The sequence below is a fragment of the Lontra canadensis genome, unplaced genomic scaffold (genome assembly GCF_010015895.1).
Source record: "Lontra canadensis isolate GAN:19392208 unplaced genomic scaffold, GSC_riverotter_1.0 scaffold30, whole genome shotgun sequence".
NCBI classification, from domain to species: Eukaryota; Metazoa; Chordata; class Mammalia; order Carnivora; family Mustelidae; genus Lontra; species Lontra canadensis.
The window spans coordinates 7,769,484-7,795,197 of NW_022631024.1; the positions used below are offsets into that span (position 1 = coordinate 7,769,484).

The following is a 25,714-nucleotide window of genomic DNA, read 5'->3' on the forward strand; positions in this document are numbered from 1 at the left end:
GGGACCTTGAGAGAGCCTAGAATTCTCGGTGGGGGTGCTCGCTGCCCTGGTGGAAATCCCCAGGGTTCTGGACGCAGGTCCAAAAACACAAGTTCCAGGCGCTTTAGCTGTGTCCTGGCCAGAGCTTCTCCGAGGTGAAAGTCACTTCCTCACAGTGGGTCTTGATAAACCCATCTGTTTAAAAAAAAAAAAAAAAAAAAGACTTGTAACAGGCAGTCTCCAAGCCCCTTTGGGCTCTAAGATTCTGGGACCCCGATGGCCAAGGCAACCCGAGGCAGCTGGGAGGCTTCTGATGTCCCAACCTTGCCCATGGCGTTCCTCATCAGTCATGGTGATGACACCAGGCCCTCCCCGCTCCTTTGAAGCAAAGCCTCGGGACCATGAACTGCTCAGGCCCTCCCCCCATTTCCCCACTCAGGAAATTATAGGTGGCCACACACTTGGGTCAGGCGCCACCACTTCCCCAGCCCTGAGAACAAAGCTCTCAATAAATACTAGGTCACAGGGAGCTGGCCTCATGGCCGAGTGGGAGGGAGATCCACGGCTGTGTGGGAACTATGGCTTCTGGCAATGTCTACTATGGGCCGGGCAACATTTTCCTTCCTGTTCCTCAAAGTGACCTGCTGGGGATTTAATAGCAGGAATTTAACACATAGGCACAGAGAAACAAGATGCCTCGTCCAAAGTCACAAGCCCCTGGTTGGGAAACGGCATGGGCACAAGGTCTGAGAACTCTAAGATCTGTTTTCTACCCACAGAAGAGAGATGAAAGCAAGGCGACCTGGTGGGGCTTACAGAGCCGGGACTGGACGTCAGAGCATGCAGCCCGTTTTCTCATCTACCAAATGCAAGAGATGATTCCCTCCACCTCTTCCCATCCTGCTGGATTTTGCAAACTTTCATGGTGGTTTCAAATCCTGGGCTTTGAAGTCTGACAGATCTGAATTGGGATCCTAAGTCTTCCACGTACTAGCTGTAGGTCCCAGGACATGGTCTTTAACTTCTCTGAACCTCAGTCTTTGCATCTGTAAAGTGGGGGAGAATAATAAGGTTTACTTTACCTGACTGTTGTGGTGACCAAGTGAGGGGGTGGGCGGAAGCCTCACATGGTGCACGGCCCAAGCCAACTGCTTGGAAGGCTCTGACATTTGTATCCCAATAACGGCCACAGCCCTTCCAGCTCCTCAAGATCAAAGAAAAGAATTAAGATGGTAAATTATGCTTCCAAAGTGTTTCCACATCCATCAGCTTCACTTGAGCCTTGTAAGTGGGCAAGGCAGGCCAGATGTCCTCTGCCCCTAGAAAAATTCAACTGCCCCCATTCCCTGGAGTGATACTCAAGCAGCTGGCAAAGAGGACATAGCCCCCTACTGCTGCAGGTATAAACTGGGATGCCCACCCCCACCTGGGCCAGCTGTAGCCTGGGCCTCTTAGCAGATGACCTTGAGGCCTACTTCAGAGGAGGCCTATCAGAAAGGCACTCCCTTAACCACATACCCCAAACCTGTAAACCTCCCTGCATTCCTTTTTCCCCTTCCTGTGGCATAGACTGGCACCTATCTCCACAACCAGGTTCTGGGTCCCTTTCTCCCTGGTCTCCTTTCTTTCTCCTCTGTCCTCAATGCCTCCCTCTCTACCAGATCTTCCCTATCAGCATCAAGATGTCCCCAAGCTGTTCCAATAATAAAAGGGAGAAATACCAGGTGCAGCACTTTAGTGCTGTGTTAAGTACTTCTAACCACCTCACCTAATCATATGACCCCTTTGAGGCAGGGACTGTCTTCATCCCATTTTACAAATCAGTTAAGTGACTTGCCCAGGGTCCCACAGATGGCGCGTGGGGATTCCTGAACTCAGAGCCTGTGCTCTAACCACACATTCCAACGTTTCCCCGAAGTCCTCTCCCACATCTACACTCTCTCCACACTTAAACAGAACTTGTAGGAAAGGCTGTCTATGCAGAGAATTCCTCCCTTGAGTCTGTGAAACCATCTCCCCAAGGTTCTCAATGTTGGGGTCACTGGTGCGCATGGGCTGTCCCAGTTTCTATCTAACAGCCCTGTGGCCAGCACCTGACACCATTCTTGGCCCCTCCTTTCAAATCCCCTTCCTTCCCCCGGCTGCTGCACCCACTCCCTGTATCCACCCCCCACTTCTCTGGCTGCTCTTCCTCTTCTCCTCCACCCCTTTTCTCTTCTACTCTGAACCTCCATTGGTCCCATCTCCCTGACTCCACCGCAGGGATCCGCAAGGTTGGAGTCTGCCTGTGCCGCGTCCCCCCACCAGCCTTCCACTTGACCTCTGGGGTGCACTTGGACCAGACTCCTGGGAGTCTCGGTGGTCTGCCCCCAGAATGGGGTTGGACGCCCAGCTTTGCGATCCCAACGCGTCCCCAACCTGAGCACAGCCCCCGGCCCCCCTTCCCCCCGGTTGCCCGGCTCAACGATGCTGGGCTGCTTGTCTGCATCCCCCGCCCTGGGACAAGTTACTGTCCCCTCGCTACTGCCACAGCGCCAGGTGCGTGCCCCGTGCTGAGGGCGGAGCTGCGCGGGCGACTAGTCAAGGATGGGCGAACCCCTGGGCTGCCCCGCCTGCCCGCAGGAAGCGCTGCGGTAGGGAGTCCGGGGGCGGGCTCTGCAGCGGTGGAGTCCTGGTCACGGGCCGCGCGGGGAGGCCTGCACTGGGGGAACCCCCGCCCGAGCGAGCGGGAGCTGGGGCGTCCCGGGCCGGGGAGCGTGGAGGAGGGGGCCACAGAGTCTCGGGCTGAGCCGGGGCGGGGTGCAGCGCCACCAACCTCTGCGCCGCCGCCGCCGCCGCCTCCCCGAGGCCCGTCGGGAGCTTCCGGTGGGGCGCCGGGACGTGGCCCGGGAGGCGGAAGCCGGAAGCCGGGGAGGGCGGGGGCGGGTCCTCGCAGCCTCCTCCCGCTCCCGGGGCCGCCCCGGGGGCGGGGCGAGCGATTCCCTGCCCCGCCCCCCCCGTGGGGAAACTGAGGCTGGGGGCCGCGTCTGCAGCGTGGGTACTGACGCGCTGCCCTTGTCCTTCTCTCCCGCCGTGGCCCCGGCGCCGAGGCAGAACTCAGGAAAGCGTTTGCAGAGTAAACGAAAACAGACCTGGGACTTGAACCCCAGCCCCGTCTTCCGCTTGCCTGAAATCCTGCGTGGGGATGGTGTGAGCAGTAGCAAAAGCCCCGCTCCTGGCTCTCTCGGATTCCTGCAAAGCGCCCGGCGCAGTGCGGGGCTCGCGCAAGCTTCCTGGTTTGGGGCGGTCGGTGCAAAGCGGTTCCAGGGGCGCTCTGCCTTTACCGAACTAGATGGAACCCTTTCTGATTTCATCTACACACACACACACACACACACACGCGGGCACTTGTTCTTTATAAACTTGTGTATATCAGTAAATAGTTACGGAACTTAGTGCTGGGGTGGAGTTTTTGTTTAAAAGATACAAACAACCTTTATTTTTTTATCAGTCTGTCAAAGACTCGTGCATCAGACCTCTAAAATCTGCAGGACCGGTAGCTGAGGGAGGAGTGAGGCTGTCCTCTTTGTTGATTTGGTTTTGTTTCAGTTACTCAGAGGCATCCATTACGTTCTCTTTATGTACCAGGGGCTCGCGCTCTCTCGCTCTCTCTCTCACTTTTTTTTTTTTTTTTGTCTTGATACCCAATCGGAGTTGGGAACTGTGTTTTATTTCTTTGGTTTTTTTTTTTTTTTTGTTTGTTTGTTTCTTTCTTTTAAGATTTTATTTATTTGTCAGAGAGAGAGACTGCCTGGCAGCGCCAGGCGGAGGGAGAAGCGGACTCCCCACAGAGCAAGTCGCATGTGGGACTGGATCCTGGGACCCTGGGATCAGGTCTGGGATCATGACCTGATCCGAAGGCAGGCACTTAACTGACTGAGCCACCCAGGCTGTCTCTCTGTGTGTGTGTGTGTGTGTGTGTGTGTGTGATGAGGTCGTTAAGCCTCCTATCCATCCGGAGCAGGCTTCTGCTGGCTTCTGAGGGAGCAGCTGGTGCTGCAGGACAGAGAGCCCTGCTGGCGAAAGGAGAGCCTTTGGGTCCTATTTGGAGGAGAGACACCTGCTTGCAAACAAGCAGAGGCTCTCCAGGGCCTCCCACAGAGGCCATCTGTGGGAAGCTGACCAGCGGTGGTCTCTGTAGGGTCTTTCCATTCTAAGAGAAAAGGATTGAGTTTTGAGTCTCTGATTTAAAAATTCACTGATGTTTGGTCCAGTCCATGAAGGATGTGGGACCCGTAAAAGCCATTCTCTGGTCCCACCTCTGTCCCAACCACCCTGTCCTCTCTGCCCCCCCAAATAGAGCAATGTAAGCGAACAAGCAACCTGACCTCACACTCCTCATGTGTCACTTCCTGTTTTCAAATTAATGAGCTCATTTGGTGGAAATTTACCAAGGGAAATAGTTTAATTTTGGAAAGTACCAAAAACTTATCTGTAGTCATTTGGCTTATTTTGGGGGGCTCTTGAAATTGAGGGGGCATCACCAGAGGATCTCCGAGTGCTCAGGGAATAGCACGGCTGAAGAAATTAAAACCCAAGCATCAAGAGGCTGAACCTGACTCAGAGAGGAAATGAGACCTTTCGGAGACCACTCATCTCTACCCAGGAGAGAAAATTTTTCTTTCTAAAAATAAGTTTAAAAAGAAATGTAGTCCATCTGGCTACGCCGTAAGATCTGGTGGTCTGAGTGTGAGGCCGTGACTGAGGAACCAGAAAGCAAATCCGGGAAGTGGGGAACCTCTGAGCTTCGGCGGCCCCTTTCACATCCCTGTCTGCTGTGTTGGTCCTAGGAGGCACCAAAAGGCTCCATTCTCCAGTTTCGTCCCTGTCCTTCAGCCACCAGGGTCTTGAAGCTGAAGCTGCCTGCCTAGGCTGCCTGCCTTTGCGATCCCATCACGTCCCCAGTCTGGCTTCTGGAGACTAGAAAACTGGCAAAAACTGACAAAGCTCTGACAGTTTGGTGCTGGGAGCAAAAGGAGCTGTATCTTCCTCCCTCTGCCCCCCACCTGGAAATCTGTGTGATATATTGGAGCATCTATTTATATATCGGAATGAGCACTGGACTAGGAGTCAGACTTGTGTTTTGTTCATTTTTTCCTTGCCTCTAAACCAGGAGTTGGAAGATGAATAAACGAATGCTTAGATAATGGCTCAAAAAATAACAGTTCATAGATTTTTTTGATAGAGGCAAATGACCTCACAGCTCATAGAATGTGTTGGGTTTTTCAAACTTTATATTAGCTGTAGGACTGTGTCTTTGAATGCTTTCAGTATGGAACCCAAATATACAAACCCGCTAGAGGCAGAGGTGCTCTGTTAAGCGGAGCAGGTGGCCCAGAAACTCTGCCCTGGGCTTCTGTCTTCCCCATCCTGACCTCTGGGCCCCAGGGACATGGTTTAAAAATCATGGGCCTGATGAGCTGTGTTCAGGTTCCGAATGTGGAAACAGGGATTCTCTCCGGGTCTGACCTGCCTCTGCTGTTCCAGTCCGTTCAGCCTGTACACTGACAAGTGTGCCTTTGCCTGTGCTATGGTCTGGCTGCTGGTGAGCCAGGACGTGAGAGGAGAGAGACATTAGCCTGGCCTGGGTCATTTGCCTTCTGGGAGAAGGCAGGATCAGACTCCAGCCTAAGGAAGTCTCTGGAGGATTGGGGTCTGTGGTCACAGCAAAGATGAGAAGAAGAGTGGGACAGATGCCCTTGGACCCTTTGCACACCATCACTTCCACTTCACAAAATCCAGGCCTCGGGTACAGGTAGGTGAAGTGGGGCCACCTGGCGTTTCATTCCAGAATGCCGGCCCCTCTCCGGCCCCTTAGCTCCTGACATTTCCTCAGCAAGAGGCAAGTTGATGTCTTCTTCAGTGAGAGGAGAGGAGCTTAGTCATTGGCTCCATTTGTGGGGGGAAGAGGAGAAGGAAATCAGAGTCTGTCCTGGGGGAGGCAGGGGGCAGGGAAGGGGTAGAGGGCGGGTCCCAGTCGCTGCAGACATTTTTATTGATTTCGCTTGAACACTTACACTGGGTTAGGCCGTAAGCCAGGCCCCACGCTGCACCTGTGAGTGGAGCAGACACAGCTTCTGGCCCGGTCACCGCTACCTCCTAGATGTGCACGAACCAGCTGCCAGTACCGTCAGCGGATGACAGCCGTTGGAGCATGGTCCTACTTGTCATCAATGTTAGGTCCGTTATTAAACGAAACGAGACTGAGACAAAGTGAAAGTTATTTAAAGCTTTATTTTATGATAAGTATTAGAAGTTAGACTGATCGGTCAGGGGAGCGAGACTGAGACAAGGTGAAAGTTATGCAAAGCTCTATTTTATGCCAAGCATTAGAAGAAGTCGGACTGACCAGCCAGGGCCGTCTCCGAAGAGAGCGACCCCTCCCCATCTTACAGACTACCTTTTATGGAGCAAAAGTCTGGCCACACATAGGTGGCCAATGAGATTGTAGTCCTGTTAGGTCACACGCAGGTGGCCAATTGAATTACAATTTACCCTATAGTAGCTGTTTGACCTAACCTATTACTCTGGTCAGAATTGGTGCTCAAGGTTGGCGCCCAAACGGCGGGGTTTACATTCTTTGGTGGTTAGGGAAAAAGTATGTGTGTTTCTTACTGATTGGATGTTTTCACCTGGCCCGACTCGTCCTTGTATTCTGGGCTCTGTTATCAAGAACTGGCCGACCTGGCCTTGTATTCTGGGCTCTGTTATTAGGAACTAGCTGACCATATTTTACTGGTTTCCCAGACTTGCTTCTAAGTAAGTTTCTCTGGGGGGGAGAGGGGCAGGGTCAGTTTAAGTTTTACTGCACAAACAACAAAATGGCTTTTAACCAAGATGGAGTCGTTCTAGCTAAATAGGTTCTTACAATCAACGCTTAAAATGCGGAGCCCAGAATGGGCTACACCCCCTCTCCTTACAAACACTGAGCGTTCCCAGTTTTGCCCTCAAATGCCTTCTTTTCATTGCCAGCAACACACTTTGTCTGTCACAGCTCGTGTCCAGTAAAAACAGGTGGTGGGGCGTCTGGGTGGCTCTGTCGGTCTGACTCTGGATTTCTGCTCGGGTCTTGATCTGGGGGTCCCGGGATCGAGGCCTCTGTCAGGCTCTGTGCTCAGTGGGGAGTCTGCTTGAGGATCCTCTCTCCCTCTCCCTCTCCCACTCCCCCTGCTTGCATTCTCTCTCTCAAATAAATAAGTCTTAAAAAAAAAAAAAAAAGGCCAGTGAACAGCTTTCTTGTTAGCATTATCTTAATCTCCTCTGATAACTGTCGATTTCTGAGCCAAGAAATTTAATGAAATGGATGACTACAGGTTAGCAGTCACCTAGGAGAGAAGGAGACCAAATTATACTGGGTTCTTCAATCCAGATTCAGTACTTCCGCAGTGCACGAGGGATATCAATGACAAAACAAAGATATGCACCAAATGATCCTGTGAAAACCATAGCCCATAGCATGCCCCCTTTCCCTGGCTGTGATGCTTAAAAATATCCCACGTTTCCTGGTTCTTCATATACTTATAATAACTGGCAATTTACAAAATGTGCCTGTTTATAAGTTTTTTTTTCTTTCTGCCCCACTAGAATATATGAGTAACAGGGAATATAGGAAATTAAATTAATTAAGTCCATTAAGGTAGAGCTGTATTTGATTTCTTCATTATTGTTTCCCCTGACTTAGTCCCTAGGAGGCATCCAATAAACATTTATTCAATGGGAGACTAACAGGCAAGATACTAGCCATAAACAGTTTTAGTTAAAGGGAATATCGTAGATGATGATTTTACCATCATCAAAAAGAAAAAAAATTAACTATCTTTGACTTGGCCTTTTTTTAGGGTATTGTGAAGAGAGAGATGGCATTCTAACAAAAGTTCGAAAAGAAATCTGGGGTTGTTTGTTGAAGGGAGTTTCTGTGTTGGGTGACTTTCACTTTCTCAACAGATCTCCAGATTTTAAGGTGAGGGACAGAGTGCTTCTGATGTTCTTTGAACTGTAGGCATCAGAGGTGTCCCTGGGTTTTTCCAGTGATTTGCAGGACTGGCCACTTTGAAACCACGATGGGAGTTTCCATTTATGATAAAAGTGCCCCTGACACTCATGAGAATAGTGATGTGTTTGAGGCAAAGAGCTTGGCTGATGGACACTTCGATAAGGACAAGCCCCCAAGATGCCAATAAGGAGGAAGGCAAACATCTTTGGATTAAATACTAGACCACCTACTCCTTCTCTTTGCTATCTCTTGTGCACCCTGCTCTAACAGATCTGTGCACCCTGCTCTAACAGATTGGTTTTATATGTATGAAATTCCTTCTTTCATGGACACTGGCAACAAAGACCCTCCTAAAGGTGGATACCCCAGGTCTCCAAGATGGTTTTCTGGGCTACAGAATTACTGCTCTTTCTTTACACACACTTGTGTGAGATTGGGTTTCTCGGGCCTTTGGTTGGTGCAGAACAAGAATAACTCAATGTTTGAGCTCAATAGGAGTCAACACCAGGCTGAGGAGGGACATGGCCTGGTGGTCTTCATCCCCTCTATCCTGAGGACTCAGTCTGAGAGAAAAATCAGGGCACGAGGAGAGTTTTGCTTAGGAATCAGAACTGTGAGGCAAGTCCCTCCTATCCTCAGGCCTCCTTTTTCCCATCTGTGAAGCGGGAGAACTAGCTCAGAGGAATCCTTCATGGCAAGTCCTGGTGCTACAGAAGGGGAAACTCTCCCACCTCTCTGGGGGCTGCTCTCCCCACCTGGACCAGGAACCCCTGTGATGGAGGTTCCACGAGATGCCTTGTCTTTGGGGACTCCAGAATTTTTTTTTTCTTTTAAGAGAAAGCAATGTGGAAAAACCTCCACTGATGAATTTCTTTCAGAGCTCAAGCCAGATGGATTCCCAGCACAAGCCAAGACTTGGAAACAAGAATGTGGGGCGGAGAATGAGAGGCTGGGGCTACAGCATGTCCTCTCTCAAAAAAAATGCCAAAGCTGGGGGCTGGGCAGGGCTGTGCATGTGGGGTCGGTATTCTCTCATCTCTTCTGACCTTCTTATCTTACAGAAGGGAAAAGGGGACCAGAGAGGGGGACAAGCTTGCATAGTAAGCCACGGGTCTTCCTCTGTGTTCTGGTGTTCTTAGGTCCGAAGATTTCTCGGTAATACCTTGTCCTTTGTTGTTTCTGCATTCATTTCTCTGTGGGCGTCTCTCCATAAGACTGAGTTTCCCGAAGGCCTGGGAGCAGGACATATTCAACTGGGTGGCCCCCTTTTGTCCAGACTGCATGTTGTACACAGTGGGAGCTCAGTAAATACCTATTATGAGGGACTAATTTGTCATCTTAAGAGGATCCAGGGATAGTAGGAAGATGACAATCCTACCTTTCACATCTGCAATAGGTTCCCAAAATGTATTTTAACAAATACATTTTTAGCGTATACCCTGAGCCTATATGCTCATTTTATTTTATCATTAATTTATTTTTTAAAGTAGGTTCTACACACAACGTGGGACTTGAACTCACACCCCTAGATCAAGGATTGCATGCTCTACGGACTAAGCCAGGCAGTTACCCCCTATTTGCTCATTTAAAAAAGAATAAGAGTATATACATTCAGCAACACTTCCTGAGAAGGTCATTGTCTTAATCATTTTGGAGCTATAATTCAGGCATTTTTGAAATGCAAAATCAAATAGATAAGAAAAGCCATTGTTCCAGCTGCCATTCTTGGTTACCATCTTTGGTAACCAGTGTCCAGCCATACAGCTGGAGCCTTGGGTAGGGTCCTCAGTTCTCTCTGCCTCTCTGAGGACCGAAACTGGAGCTGCCCGGAGAAGCTGGGGTCCTGGCACCAGCTTCTTCCCAGTCCTGCCTCTCCTTCCATAGAGAACATGTCTACACACGAGGCCTTCTGAACCACCTTGGAGCCCCTCCAAGGACAGACCTGGAGACCGGCCAGGAGGGAGGTGCTCCTGGGAAGGACACATCCATGGTAAGCAGAAACCATGGCATACAGGCACACACATGCAAATGCTCACAGGATGGCCAGCTTGTCCAAGGTTTGAAGAGAAACTGGAAATCAGGATTTGTATGTGGAATGTCTTGAGTTTTAGAATACTCCGTGAGCCAGAAACCAGACCCCAGCTGGGTGAGTGCCCCCAAAAACTGTGTCTGTGGGCCACTATTTGTGACCTCTGATTAGAGCCGGGCACCCCACATGCGTGACATAAGCAGATGTGCTAACACCCTGCACCCAGCTCACCCAGACTTTGCACACTGTATGTGCTTATCTAGAGGCAGACCTTGCAAGCACAAAATGGAGATGGGTCACCATACATTTACACACGCATGCTATCTCCCAGGATGTCATTTTAATACGGTCACTTTCCAGCTAGGGAGACTGAGTGTCAGAGATCTCCAAAGTCGTGGAGCTAGTGGGCGGCTGGACGTGCATCCCAGGCTCCTGACGGCAAAGCTAGTTTTCTGAAGGGCCATACAAACTGCCTCCCAGATGCTTGTACTCTGAACTGAAATGCCTGCTAATTTGCATCCTTTGCTAAACTCAGCTCCCTGTGCTCAGGGACTGTGTTTTCTTTGTTGTTGCATACCTGTCCCCTTGTGCTGTGCCCAGTGGAACATAGAGAGTGCTCAGTAAATGCTTGGGGGGTTGTCCACAGGCAAATAAACAAGTGTGCACACACAGGCCCATATAAACCGTGTACAGTCATGTAACTCCACTGTACCTGGGAACACCTGAACGCTCGGAGTTCCACAGGGACACCCCCCACCCCCATCCCCTCCGGCCCATGGCATCCAACCCAGCTGGGCCTCCCTGAGTCCCCCCTGCCAGTCTTGCCCAAAGGCTTCACAAATTGTTTCCTGGAAATCTCAAGGCGGCTGTGGTGTTCTTTTTCCCTAATTCAGGAGACAACTCAGCAGTTTTGTTTTTCAAGGTCTGGGACTCAAAAACCTGGAATCTTTTCTTCGTTTTTTCCACTAGTATTTTCCTTGGCTGGGTGCCTTTCCCCAGGGCCATGACCAAGAGGTTATACTCAGCATGTCCTCTGTCGGGACCCATCCCCCCAACCTAGGGGGCAGTTGCAGAGAGCAAGAGAACGGACCTGTCTCAGACACAATCACTTTAAAGAAGGGGAAACTGAGTCAGACGGTGTTAATGGGGAGAGATTGGGGAAGGTTGGCTCATTCTAAGTTTGTGTCAGTGAGTACTACTACTAAGTGGTTTTGTGATTTTTTAAAAAATTGTTGAATATCATAAAAGAAGAAATAGTTTCCAGAGCTCAGACAAGGTGAGAAAGGCCCTCTGCTCTCACTGGCATCTGTGTGAGGCAGGTAGCGGAGGTTTGGGAAATTCATCAGATTCAACTTTATCCTTGAATCCCTATCACATTTAATTGGCAAGGAAACCAAGACACAGAGATGTTGGGAGAGGGAGAAGGAGGAATACCCTTTACACATCTGCTATGTGCAAGTTATGCTCACAAATTCCCTCTTGCTTAATCTTCATGGGCAACATTGTTGCCTAGGGAAGTTGTTTTGTTTCCATTTTACAGATTAACACATAGAGGCCGAGGGAGGTCTCGAGATCAGGTAAGGGGAAAGCTGGGATTTGAATCCAAACCTGTTGTTTTCTAGGCTTTGCAGCCTCCTGGATTTTCCCATTGGGCTTCAAAGGGCCCAGGGTGAAGCCTTTGTAGGTGGGCTCATTGAGGCAAGGTTTCCATGGCCCTCCTGCTCAGAAAGTGACACCCTTCTCCTTGGCCTCTTCTAGAGGGCAGTTTGGGGGCCATGGGGAGAGGGGTTGAGCAGCCCCACAAAGCCTGAGGTCAAGGGCCTCAGAGCTGGAAGGAGGGTACAGCGACTGGCAGCTGTGCCAAGGCCCCTTATCTAAGAGTAAAAACAGGATTGGATGTCTTTATAAACTAAACTCATGAGAAGTTCCAAAGGGCAAGGGTTTTCCTGGAAAAGAAAGCAAGTCCTGGAAGGTTTTTGTTTTGTTTTTCTTCTTAAAGGGACCCTGGTTAATGACTCAAGGAAATGAAGACCACATTTCACCAAGAATTAGTCACTGCCCTTCTCAACCCATCATCCGTTTTGCTATCCTGTTTAAAACCTTCAAAACTCACTTCCTGTAGGCAAAAATCCAAACCCCTTATTTTGTTTGTTTTGGGTCTGGCTTGGCTTTATCTTTCACTTGTCTCATTTAAACAAACTACTTAGTGGCATCTGTACACACCTCCTTGATTCCACCACTGGACATTTAGTCATATAATTCCCTCTCTCTGAAAATATTTCATTTCAGTTTATGCATATCTTAGTCATTCTTCAAGACCCAGCTCAGAGCTGCCTTCATGGAGCCTTCTGTATGGTGTCCAACAGGAACTCTTCTGCCTTGTGCTAACCTTATGGATTCATGTTCTAGTTCTCCTAATAGATGAAACTCTTGAGAAACAGTGCTGGATTCCCCTATGTGAGCACGTGTGTATGTGTGGGTGTACTTGTGTGTGCGTCTACACACACACACACACACACACACACAAAGGTATATGCCCTCTATTACCCTCGGTGCTGCCATTGAGCTGAAAAAGATTGTGTTAGAGATTGTGTTAGAGAACAGTTGTGTCTCTCCCTTTCTTGAGTCAAGAAAGGGGGGGCTCCTTTACACTTGGAACTAATGTCACATTGTTAATTACACTGAAAGAGAGAGAGAGAGAGAGAGAGAGAGAGAAATGCTCCATGGAATCTACTTAGAGAGCTTAATGTGTGTCTAGGGTAATCTGAGAGGGGGAGACAAGTGGACTGACCCCTGACAGCCCCCAGAGAGCTTAAAGGATTAGAGACGGGTGCCATCCTGGACAAACAAAAGAGTAGTGGCACCGCTCAGATCAGCCTGAACACCTCAAGATGGTTTGTGCAAAGGATGCTGTTCCCATGCACTACAAGTGAGCCACGCCCTGGAAGAACTGATGTGAAGCCCTCTCAGATGTGTCTAACAGGGGGGACTAACTGAAGGTATTGCTGGACTTTTAGGACTGCAGAAGGAGTGAACAATGGGATTCAAGGCAGTGCCATGCCCACGTAAGGGGAAGGTCCTCAGGGCTTGTCGGGGGAGTGTGTGAAAAATCTATGGATGTGTCTACCCTAGAGTCAGCTTTAAAGCCATTGTATGATAGCATTGGTCAGGTAAGACCTCTTCTGCTCTCCTTTCTTCTGCCTCTCCTCACCTCCCCAAACCCTGACCCCTCTAGCCCTGGAGAAGTCAGCAGTCACATTTAGTGAACTGGGGAGAGGGAGGGGGGAAAACAGCAGCTGTCCATGCCCTTATCCCCAGCTATAGGGGTCCCACCTGCAACAAGCCCCAGTTGAAAGAAAAGGTTGAATCTTAAATCAAATTAGGAATTTTGCTTTTGTATGGGACTGAGTATCTAACTTATGAACAGAGTTTGTTTGGTGACGAAAGTGATCACAGGACTTTTTACTTCCTGAGAGTGATCAGAAAAGTTGTAGGATGCCCAGCTTGTCATTAAAGGGCAGAGAAAGGGCATCTCTCCGTTGTGGGGTTGGGAAATGAAATTAAGTTGATTTATGATTATACATTGTGAGTCTTACTTACTCAATGTATTGATTCTCTTTGCTATTGTAAAATAGGTTGACTTCTTCGGTTATATTATTCTAACTCATGGTGTTTGCTTCTATCTTCCAAAGCAATGAAGTCCCTGTACTCACCTTAGTTAAAGTCACTGAGCAGGAACAGAAAGCTCTACTTCAGGCTTCAGATCCTTACCTTGAGGGGATTTTAAGGAGCCTCATGTCCACAGGTCAAGGGACTCTATCAATGGTCCTTTGTTGCACATTCCTGTGTAACAATCAAATTCTGATTCTGATGTTCTATTAAATGTAACAGATCTTAATTTTTATCTCACCTTTGCCAGGTCTTGTGCTTAAGGATACAGAGAGGAACGAGACACAGCACCAGTCCTCCAGGAACTCACTCACATAGGAATGAAGGGACAGGGATAAGCCATCAGGACACTCTGTGTATGGTAAGAGTTCCAGCGCAAGTGTGTTCACAGAGAATGACTTATTGGAGGTTTTACTGAGTCCATCCCTTGATGCTGCCGCAATGCTTGGCCTATGTTAGGCACTCTGACCCAGGCCATGCACTTACTTTGCAAAGGCCAGCTCTTCCAGGAAGTCTTCCTGGATTAACTCAACTTCCACACCAATTGCTTCTTTACTTTGCCATCTCAGCACTTTGCAATTTAGCCTCGTGTTTACTTAACTTGCAGCTTTAAGTATATTGAACAACCATAACCTGCAGGAGGCAGTGACATGCAACTTATCCCAGGCTGTTCCCAGGAGCTAGAGCTAGGATCGGAATCAGACTGTTTGACACCTGCTTCTCACCCACAGTCACTACAGAATGGCAATCACGGGGTCCTGTGTGTGTAACATTGTCATAAGCATTTTTCCAGGTCTATATAGTCTAGTCTTTATATCTAGTCTTTATAATGATTCCCTTCAGAGGCAGCATAATATTTCATAGAATGTGTGTACCATCATCTGTGTTATCATTTCTACCTCTTCAGGCCATCCTTCATATGTCGTATTTAACGTATCATGTAAAGCATGTCACTAAGGTACGGTGAATTGCTTTATACAACATAAGCTTAGACTCGTGGATCTGATTGCTGCTTGGTATCTCCATGTGGGCATCTACACGGCTTCTCATGGAAACATAACAAGCTCCCTGCGGAACCCTCATTCTCTTCTCCAGGGCTTCCTAGGGCTGCCAGAACAAAGTGTCACACACTGGATGGCTTAACACAACAAAAATGTATTCCCCCAGAGTTCTGGAGATTAGAGCTCTGAACTCCAGCTGTTGGTTCCCTCTGAGGCCTCTGCAGGAGAATCTTTGCTCTGTGTCACCCCAGCTTCAGATGACAAGCTGGCAATTCTTGGCATCCCTGCCCTTGTTGAGGCATCTGTCCAATCTCTGTCCCGTTCTCACATGGCTGGCATTCCTCAAGTGTCCTTGTCTTCACGTGCTGTCCTCCATGTGTGTCTCTGTCTCTGTGTCCAAATGTCTCCCTTCTCCTAAGGACACCAGCCATGTTGGAGTAAGGGCCTGCCCCACTCCAGTATGGCCTCATCTCACCTTGACTGATTATATCTGCAATGACTCTATTTCCAGAAAAGGTCACATTCTATGGTGCTGGGGGTTAAGAATTCAACCTATTTTTTCAGGGGGAGAGAGTTCATCCCATTAAATCTTCTCTTCTCACTTCTCAAATTTTTATCTTCTCCTGCCGTCCCCAACTGTATAATTGGCCCCTGTGGTAGCTCAGTTGAGAAACCATGAATAATTCTTGATTTCTCTGCCTCCATCACCCCCATCCCAATTCCTTCAGCAAACTCTTTTAGCTGCCTCTAAAAATACCCTGACTCTACCCATTTCTCTTAATCTCCATTTCTACCGTTCTAGTTCAAGCTCCCACTACTATTCACCAAAATAGCTACAATAGCTCTAGCTGGTCTCCCTGCCCCTTTCTCATCTATGATCTGGTCTCATGCCCTTGCTTAGGGCCAGCTATCGAATGAAGCTCAAACATTCCACCCGTGCTTATAAAATCCTAGTGATCTGGCCCCTCCCTCACCTTTAAATTCATTTCCGATCACTTGCATCCTTTGATCAGCCTTCTTGCAGTTCCCTGGGCCACCAGCCTCCTTTTCTGGAACCTTCATTTGGCTGCTGTTTCTCCTCATGAGAATCTCAGCTTGAAGGTCATCTTATTTACCAACATTTAAGAGACCGTCCCTGACCCCCCTGATCAAACTCAGTTATTCTCTATCACAGACCCTTATTTTAATTCTCTGTAGGGGATTTTGTAAATAGATTATTTTTCTCATCTATGTAGGTATTGATAGTCTTTCCCCACAGTTATAATGTAATTCCTAGGAGAGCAGGGACCTTGCTGTCTCTGTTACACCATCTAGAACTGTGTCTGGCACACAGGAGGAACTCAATAAATATTTATGAAGTGAATAATTAATCCTGCACGGACGATCTTTATGTAGGAACCGTCCCCCCTACTTTTGAAAATTTATTGTAAATAATCCAACAGGAGGAGGATTACTGGATCAAGGAGGGATAGACACATATTTTGGCTCTTGAAATGTGTCGTCAAAGTGGTTTGCAAAGATGTGAGGTCAGTTTTCATTTCTTGGGCAACTTCTTGAATCCCAGGTTCGAGGCAGTGATTTTTGGTATGTGGGCGAGGGAGGGAGGGCAAGGTAGAGTTGCTGCCTCTGGTGGGCTGAGGCCTCAGTGGCAGCAGCAGCAGCAGCAGCAGCAGCAGCAGGAACAGCAGCAGGGACCAAATGTTCAACAGGCCCCTCATTCTGGTGCCCGTCAAGAGGGTCCACAGCCCGGCCTCGCAGGCCTGTCTGGGGCCGCACACACAGGGGGACTTACCTGCTGTATGAACTTGGCTGAGGTGGTGGGAGCCAGGGTGAGCCCAAGAGCTGGCAAGTACACCTGCTCTTCAGCACAGGGAGGCCTAGTTCAGAGGCCAGGTCGGGAAGCCGTGAGGGTGTGGAGGCCGAGGACACAAAGTGGGGCTTGGATCAGGTATTGGAGGTCCTTTTGCAAAGGTTATTTCTGGATGGGAGCTTCTCTGCTTGGAACAGGGAGTCTGGGACTTTAGGTGTTTGCGCACCTCTATGGACAAACCTCCAGGAACAGAGAGACCGGTTTCATGCAGCTCTGTGCTCCGCCAGGCCCATTCCGCCGCGCCCTGCCCCATCTGCTCGCATCGCTAAAACAGCAGGTATGTGTAAGGGGCTCAGAATAGTGCCTGGCCGTAATAGGCATCACCCAAGGGTTGGCCATTATTAGTCGTAGCCTGTAATCCTCAGGGGACTGTAAGCTTCCCGGTGGCGGAAACCATATCTGAGGTAGAATAATCTACTGCTAATGAGTCCGGCTGCCTGCGTTCTAACTCCTGGCTCCAGCACTTACTAGCTGAGTGATCTTGGGCAAATTGCTTAACCTCTCTGTTCCTCAGTTTACTCCGCTGTAAAATGGAAATAGTACCAGCCTCACTGGGCTGTTAGTGGATTCAGTGAGTTGATGAGTGTGAAAAATACAGAGCAGTGCCCAACACGGAGACAACACTTAGTGAGTGAATGGATTTAATAAATGCCCAGATCTGCCCTGAGCACATCCTGCAAGGGCAGCCTACCGTTCCTTCGGTGATCTCCTACCTTCTCTTTTTCTCTTTCTCTTTCTCTTTCTCATTGCTGCCTCGTGTTTCTCTTGCTCCCAGAATCCCTCAGCCTTTTCTGCAACCCATTCCCACAACCCAACACCTGTGCACAATTACTCTTAACTAAGATGTTGGTTATTAAGGCGTTACTTCCATTCATGCAAAAATTCTGACTTTGTAGGACACTCTCGAACCTTGTTATGTCTGAGAACCCACACTGTGGGCATCATCTGGGAGATGCAGACTCTCAAGCCCTCCAGACCTAAAGAATCAGGATCTCTACTTCCCCAAGCTCCAAACCAATACTTCTTCAACTTTGATGTGTCCATGCTTTTCCTGGAGAGCTTTTTAAAATACAGGTTTCTGGGCTCCACTCGGAGTTTCTGTTCAGTAGGTCCAGGTGAGACCCGAGAATTTGCATGTCTAACGGCTGATGTTAGACGGGGAAGCTGCTGGTCAGGGGACTGCAACGTGGTGAAGCATGGCCCTGAGACTGACAGCCTCCAGGATCAAAGGAAGGAAGCCTCATAGGAATATGGGAAAATCTGAGGCACTGGGGTAGACTGCTTTTTAAGATAGTGGACCCCTTGCCAGTCTTCTAAAAGCTTATTAGGCAGTCTCTGCCTGTGGTATCTGAACACAAAAAAGCTTTCGGTTATGAATGTTATTTTCCATATCTGTCCAAAATTCTACAGCTTAAAAGTCCTTTCATGTGTTTGATCTTATTTCATCCTGCAACAACCCTGTAAATTGAGCTGGGAGCATCTCACCTCATTTCCAAAACAGAGAACTGTTTTGGAGAGGCACAGAGAGGTCCGAGAGGTAGAAATCCCACAGCCAGCTGGTTGCCATTGGCCACCACAGACTGTGCCCCCTGGACTGGCATTTGGCTACTATTTCTAACCCTTGCCACCCTCCAAAGGTGATAATGCTACTCTGTCTTCATAGAGGGGCCAACTGAGAGGCTTGCTGAGGTTAAAAGAATATTCCCAAGGTCACAAACAATTCCCAAGGTCACAGACAATTACTTCCTCACCGTATCACTTCCCCATAGTAATAAATCCTGTCTCTTACACACACACACACACACACACACACACACTGCAGCCAAACCAAAGGGCCGTTTTTGATTTCCACACTCAGCATTAAATTAATGAGCAGGCCACACTTTGGCCTTTTGCCTTTAGCAGTGAAGGAGATGGCAGGACAAGGGTTGGTTGATGACCAACCCTGCCCCAAGGCCCCAGCAGATCCAGGAACCCTCCTTTCTACTTTCTCCTCCTACTCTGGGCATAGCTCCTTTCTCTTCCTCTGTTCTCAGAGAATTCAAGTTCCATCCTGGATCTAATTTCTGAAAGATTCTCTATTTGGAAAAAAAAACTATTAAGCCAAATAATTCTTTCCTCAGCTCTGATTTCTCTTGCCCCAGTCGGCTTCAACCAATACCCCTTTCCATCTACCACCCCTAAAACATCAACACAAAATGCATAAAACACACAAACACCCAACAACCCAAACTTTAGCCAAATAGAAAACCCTCTTTCTAGGATAGTTCTGACTTCTCCCATCTCACCTGCTGAAAATGGTAGCCCTGGACCCCACCTGGGGCTCTGGCCTCTGTTTGCCTGTTAGGCCCAGCTGGTGGGAGGAGACACTGGGTGCTAATATGAGGTTCTGGCCTTGATTCCCCCGTGGGAGATCTGACGAGACCCTGCTCCTTCCTGGCCTGTTTCCTCATCCATGAAATTGGGAGAGGTTGACTAGATGATATCTAGGAAACGAGATCAAGACCGAACCACCTCGCTGCCCCTCCAGGAGATCTTTAAACTTCTGTATATTATGATTCCACATAGGAGGTTCACGGGGGAGGAAACATCAACTCTACTGGAGAATTTGAGTCCTATGAGGGGAAGTGGGGGCACCTGTTGATTGAGAGTTCTTCAAATAGTGTTGTGTCCATGTGGAAAAAGATCTCAGGACACATTTTGCAGAATTTTTCTCTGGTGCTGCCTCCCTTCATTTTCGTACATCCTGTGTTTCCACTGCCCCCGTGCCCTGTATGCAGAGCCCTTGTTGGCCACACTCCGTCCCACCTGTCTCCTACCGTGGCGGGGCTAGAGGAACCTTAGACAGCATCTAACAGAACACACTCTGGGTGAGGGGGGCACTGAAGCCCAGGGAGGCAGAATTTTGCCAAGATTACACAATGGCAATGTATTGCCCTTCCAGTATGTGAGAAGGACACTCTGCTCAAAGGCTAGGAGCCTGGGCCCCTGGGTCCAAAAGATGCCCTTCTACTTGTGAAGGTGTGTGACCTAGGGCAAGTTAACTGTCCAGCTCCTCAGCTGTTTCCTTCTTGAAAGTGAGAATGATGACCATCATCAAAGGGTTTTGAAAGGTCGATAGGTACACCACATGATGCAGTCTGCATGATGCCAGGGAAGAAATGTGTTAAGTTCATCATCTGTTGTGTGCCAAGGCTGTATTATTAACCACCCCAGGTAACATTTGCTGTGCCAGGCACCGTGCCCATCAGTTTATATGCATGATCTGTATTATCTCACTTAAGTCTCACAGAAATCCTCTAAAGTGGGAATTATTAGCCTTCCCCATTTTTCAAATGTGAAAACGGGGGCTTAAGAAAGTAAAGGAAACATTTTTGTTTCTCTTAATGACCTCTCAGACCTGAAGGCACGTTGGACGTCATCTGGGCAAACCTCCTACACTGAGAGTCTCCCGTACCACTCCTGGAAGGGGATAGGGATCAGGCACTTGGTCCCTCCCAGACAGCCTCCTCTGTCTTTGAACAGCTCTGGCTATAAGAAAATGCTTCTTTGGACGGAGCCAAAATCGATTTCTCTGTAACTTCCTCTCATTTGCGTGATGGAAAGAACGCCGGGCTTAGAGTCAGATGCCTTGGGCTCATGTCCCAGCCCTTCCACTTAATGGGGTTCTGACCACCAGCTAGCTGCTCCTCTGGGCCTGTTTTCCCAGGTGAAAATAAAGGAATTGGATGAGAGGAGCTCTAGGTCCTTCCTGGTTTGGACATTTCAGGATCATATAATTCATGATTGTGTGTGTAATGCACACTTATCTGATTATAATGATGGAAACAGTGAAAGAGCAGACACTGTGTTCCAAGGAACAGATCTGCTTCTGCCAACATGTCTGTCAGGGTGGGGACCCTGCCAGCTGAGAAGAATCCAGAAGGTTCTTAGAAATGGAGTTCTCATCTTGTCTTAAAACAAACCCCTCTCTCCCTCCTTCACTTCCCTCTCCTCTTTTCCTCTACCCTCTCTCCTCTATTCTTTCCTCTCTTCCTCCTCAATTCCTTTCTGATTCAGAACCATGAAGGGATATTTCAACCTCCCAATCAAAGTTAAAGATCATGTCCCTGGTGACACGTGTCTCACATTGCACTGAGTGTGCAGAATTAATTTGTTTCAGGAATAGGGAAAGCTGTGGAAACATGACGCAGAGCTGCTTCCTGTCTGTGGGAGTCTCTCCAATGTGGCTGCTGGCATCCCAGCTCCTGAGGCTGTCCTCAGGCCCACACGAAGACTTTCACAGGGCTTCTGAAATTGGATGTAAATCTGTGCCTTGCTTGTGTATGTACATGTTCTAGGAAAAAAGGGCCTGTGAGAGAGAAGATAACTGGGTGTTAGACTGGGAGCCAGGCTTGGTGATCCTAGGAGTTGACCTGGTTGGTATTCAGAGTCAGGCTGTGCTGACATCATGGAACACAAAGACATCACATCAGACACAATGATGCAGGATGAGAAAAAAAAGAGACTTTTCCATAATCATGTTTGAGTAGAAAATAAGAACATTATCCAAACCTCAAAAACGATCAAACACGCCCACTTTCCTGGCTAATGTGAGTGACTGCTACTTCTTTTCCTTCAAGTTAGGTAAGAATTCAGATACTCATTCATAGGATGACTCCTACTTCCTGAGAGCGTCCAATCCAGAGCAAAGCCCTGCTTCCTTAAACCTTCCCTAAAGGAATCCATCACAAGCCCAAATCCTATAAGAATTCCTCTCTCACATCCTTTTCTGAGAAGCTCTGTGGTTCCCTTGGTGTTTGTTCTCTTTCACTGCAGAGCCAATAAGCTCTGTTTTGTTCACTCGCCACATCTCTTGCCTTATTTATTGCAGTAAATTTCCTGCACTGTAAATTTACTCCTACTGTCACCCCTCTGCTCAAAATCTTGCAGTGGCTCCCCTTTCCCTCTGAATAAAGCTATTACACTTCCATGATCTGCGTGATCTTTTCCCTATGCCCTCGCTGGCTTCCTCTCTCCACCTCCCTCCCTGGTTACTCATTCTGCCTCTATTACACCAGCCCCCTGGCTCTTCCCATAAGACACCAGGCTTGCTCCTGCTTCAGGTGTGGGGATTTGGTGCTCCCTCTGCCTGGAACACCCATCCCATAGGTGACCACATGGCTCCTTCTTTCGCCACCTCCAAGTCTCTGCTCAGGTATCACTTTGAAACCTACTCTGACCAGATCACTCTATTTAAAACTGGTGATGGGTATGGGTCGTGATGAGCACTGGGTTGTTATACGCAACTAATGATTCATTGAACACTATATAAAAAACTAATAATGGACTGTATGGTGGCTAACTGAACATAATAAAAAAATAAAATATAATAAAGTTTTTAAAGTTAAAAAAAATAAAACCTGCAACACCTCCCTTGAACACTCCCCAGCACCCTTACTCTACTCTCCTCTTCTTTTCCCCAAGCTCTATCCCCTTCTAACAGTCAGGGTCAGATGCATAACTATTGTCTTTATTGTTCATGGTTTGTCTCCCCAGCTGGAATCTAAGGTCCATAAGGGTGGGAATCTGGGTACCAAGTGCCTAGAATTGGCCTTGGCCTACAGTTACTAAATCAAGACATATTTGTTGGATGTTGCTGAATAAACTAGCATCACAGAGGGTGGAAAGTAAGACTGGACAGGACATTGGCTCAGAATCCATCACTGAGAAATATGGAGTGGGGTCGCCTGCCTTAAACTTGGCTCATTGTCAATTCCATATGTTTTCTGAAGACAGAGTTTCCTAAACATCAGTCTTGTACATGCCAACCTCATGATTTTTTGCCCTAAGAACAACCTATACTTTTGTTTACTTAAAACTTTTCCTTAAATAGACTTACTTTTTGATAAATACATTTATTTTCAAAGAAAATTGTATATTACAGCTTTGAGGTGCTAGTTGTATTTTTTTTCAAATACACGTTAAACCTATAGATGAATCACTCTATCATACACCTGAAACTAATATAACACTGTATGTTAACTCACTGGAATTAAAATAAAAACTTAAAAAATTAAATGTATGGCTATTAAATGAGTAGGCTTCCTTTGTAGCTCCTAAGTCTTCTTACTACCCCAGTGGAAACCTGCCTATGCTTTTCCCTTCAACCACAAAGATCCTTCTGCCTCCCTCTACCTATGCAAATCCTGCACGCCCTTCTTCAGGAGGGCCTTAGGAAGCGCCCCGCCCCATTCTCGCACTCATGCCCTTCGCCGAGCTCCCCTCATACTCATAGGAAAAAAAACACACGCCCTTCTTCCATGCCATGTGGTTCTGTTTTCTGTTCCCCAACGTAAGATTGTAAAATATCTTCTTAGAGCTATAGAAAGGCCTTTGACTATGCAACTCCTTGTTTGACAGGCCATCAAAGAGATGAAGAGGCTTGCCCCAAGTCCCTGCGGGGGCAAAGTCAAGACTGCACTTGGACCTTCTGATGCCCCATTCTCAGTGGAATCAACAAACACTTAATGAGTCCCTGCCATGTGCCCAGCATTGCTCACCACAGCAGAGATAGTGGTGAAAAGAACAGATCCGGACTTGCCCACGCAGAGCTTACAGTGGTGCTAGGAAGCTGCACACTAAATAGACACTTGTACGTGCTTAGAGAAGTAGTTGCAAGTGACTTGGAAGAGAAATGCAGGGTTCAGGGGGGACCCCAGACTGTGTGGAGGGTTGTGAAAGCCTCACTAAAAAGCACGTTAAAATGCACAAGAGTGAGTGCAAGAGGAGCTGGTGGATTTCTAAATGGTACCAGGCTAACTCAGGAAGACATGGTTTGATGTTGGAAAGTTCCACTGCACAGGGGTTAATTAGATCACTTTGGCCCAGTCTCTTTGCCACAGGGCTCAGGGAGAAGGCTACCCATCAGCTCAGAGACTTTGGTGCCTCCCGGCCCTGCATTCAGCAAGAAGGTGACAGGAGATGCTTCAGGTCTGCTCTGGAGGGGGACACCTCACCCTTGCTGGGCACAGTTCAGGCATATTCGACACATGGGTTGTTTTTGCCAAGGGAGTGCCTACAATGTGAGCTTGGTCATTAACAAAAATAAATTCTTAGCTCCTGGAAGTGGAAAATATTATTACCTACAAGGCACATTGTAAACCTTATGTCATTTCACCTAAGTGGTAAAATGCAGCTTTTTCAAGACGGGAATGCATTTTAGTCACCATCAGTACTATATCCAGAGTTTCTCTTCATGTTTTCTTGTGAGATTTCGGTGCACCTTGTTAAACTCTACCTAAGAAACTCCAGCCACATCCCACATTGGTCTTAGAAAATTAAACCTGACAGGGGCGCCTGGGTGGCTCAGTGGGTTAAAGCCTCTGCCTTCGGCTCAGGTCATGATCCCAGGGTCCTGGGATCGAGCCCCGCATCGGGCTCTCTGCTCAGCGGAAGGCCTGCTTCCTCCTCTCTCTCTGCCTGCCTCTCTGTCTACTTGTGATTTCTGTCAAATAAATAAATAAAATCTTAAAAGAAAGAAAATTAAACCTGACAAGCAAAGTACTGGTGTAATGATGTGAAGAAGGATGTGTGTGGACTGAGAGGAACTGGGGTTTGTTCTCCAGCTCTGCCATTTACTAGGCTGGAAAAAAGGCTTGACTCTTCCGAGTTTCAATGTCCTCATCCATAAAGTGAGGTTCATAAGAATCCCTGCACCTTGTGAGGTCCTTGAGACATTAAATGGGAATCTAGGCGAAAATTCTTTCAGGAGGTCTAAAGTGCTTACAAAATGTCATTTAAAAATGAACGTCCTATTGCAAATCTTCTTTTCCAAAGTTCAGATGGGCTCAGAGACCTGGTTAGGGCCAGAGGAAAGGTCTCTTGATTCCCACTTGGTTTCTCTTCCCTGGGTTGCAGCATTAAGGTTTGCCTTCCAGGGTAGCAATTCCTGGCAAGAGCAAGTCGCTGGGGGAAATGACTAAGTGCTGGGAGGGAGAGGCAGGGAGGAGTGGGATCCCCATGAAGGTAAGGAATGGACACTAGGAGGGGAGATACCAGGGCAGAGGCTCCTACCTTCCCAGTTTGCTGAAGGCTCTGACATTAGGTCTTCTCAGGTCTCCGTCGCTACCTCTGTCCACCTTTCAACTTGCCTGACTGTGCGTTTGAAGCAGCCCTAGCATAAAATAACATGCTTTTTCATTTTTTGCACATTTTGAAAGCAAAGTCAGGGTTTAACGATCAATATTCTGTTCCTTGGTATTTTCTTTCAAGCAAAGGCCATGTTATTGTAAGATACTACGTTTCAATGGGGCTATTCTTTCGTCCCCAGCAAACATTCCTGAGTGGCAGGTTTTAGGAGGCGCTCCAATTTTTATTGCTTCTGGTGTCTGATAACCTTGGCAGGAGTACTTGTCTCCATGCCCCCCAAGGCCACAGTATTTCAGAAAGTTACAGTTCTTAAAATCGTTCTTTAATAAAAGCAAGTGCCACTAATCCTAAATAAAGCGAGCTTTCCAAATAAGACCAGCTGTGAATGTTTAAAAAAAGAAAGAAAGGAAAGGAAGACACTTCAACAACAGGAGTCCACAGTGAAAACTGTGCATAGTTAAACCTCTTCAGGCGTTTTCACATTCATTTAAAAAGATGTCTTCAGCAAACCTATCCAAATTCTCCACAAATGCTGAGCACATGGGGCATGTGGTGTTTGTAGGCCAATATTCAATCCAGGTTGAGGAATCTAAAGGGTAGATGTACCTGCCAAGAAAAAACGACAGTGAAATGGTTGTGGCGATGGCCACAGACAGAGAAGAGCTGAATTCCACAAAGCTCAGCCTGCTTATGCTGTCCAGGCCCCAGGAGGCCATGCTGTCAGCCAGGCTCTGCTGCACTGGCCTCCCCCTGGGAAGGACCACAAACCCCCAAATCTCAGGAAGCCACTTGAGAGCTCCCACAATTAAAGGCAGGAATGGTATCTGTTTCAAGAACTATTATTTATTTAAAAAAAAAGATATTTATTTATTTGACAGAGAGCAAGAGAATACAAGCAGGCAGAGCAGCAGAGGGAGAGGGAGAAGCAGTCTCCCCACCCAGCAGGGAGCCCGAAGCTGGCCCAACCCTAGGACCCCGGGATCATGACTTGAGCCAAAGGCAGT

General features: G+C 48.0%; 1 protein-coding gene and 1 long non-coding RNA gene across 3 annotated transcripts in view; one reads left to right on the plus strand and one right to left on the minus strand.

The window, feature by feature from the left end:
* The first annotated feature begins 4,468 nt into the window (after window positions 1-4,468).
* Window positions 4,469-23,912, plus strand: LOC116872530. Of its 2 annotated transcripts, none has more exons than XR_004383665.1 (3): window positions 4,469-5,773; window positions 13,960-14,070; window positions 22,983-23,912. It is a non-coding gene; the product is annotated as an uncharacterized LOC116872530 (long non-coding RNA). The 2 variants fall into 2 exon arrangements; XR_004383666.1 differs by lacking the exon at window positions 4,469-5,773 and adding an exon at window positions 9,849-10,157.
* Window positions 23,913-25,010: 1,098 nt separating this feature from the next.
* The window catches only part of C5 (complement C5), an 84,500-nt gene continuing 83,796 nt past the window's right edge, over window positions 25,011-25,714 (minus strand). Inside the window, exon 41 of the mRNA XM_032865749.1 lies at window positions 25,011-25,316. Coding sequence (XP_032721640.1) covers window positions 25,178-25,316 — 139 coding nt within the window. The 3' untranslated portion in view covers window positions 25,011-25,177. The remainder of the gene's footprint in view (window positions 25,317-25,714) is intronic.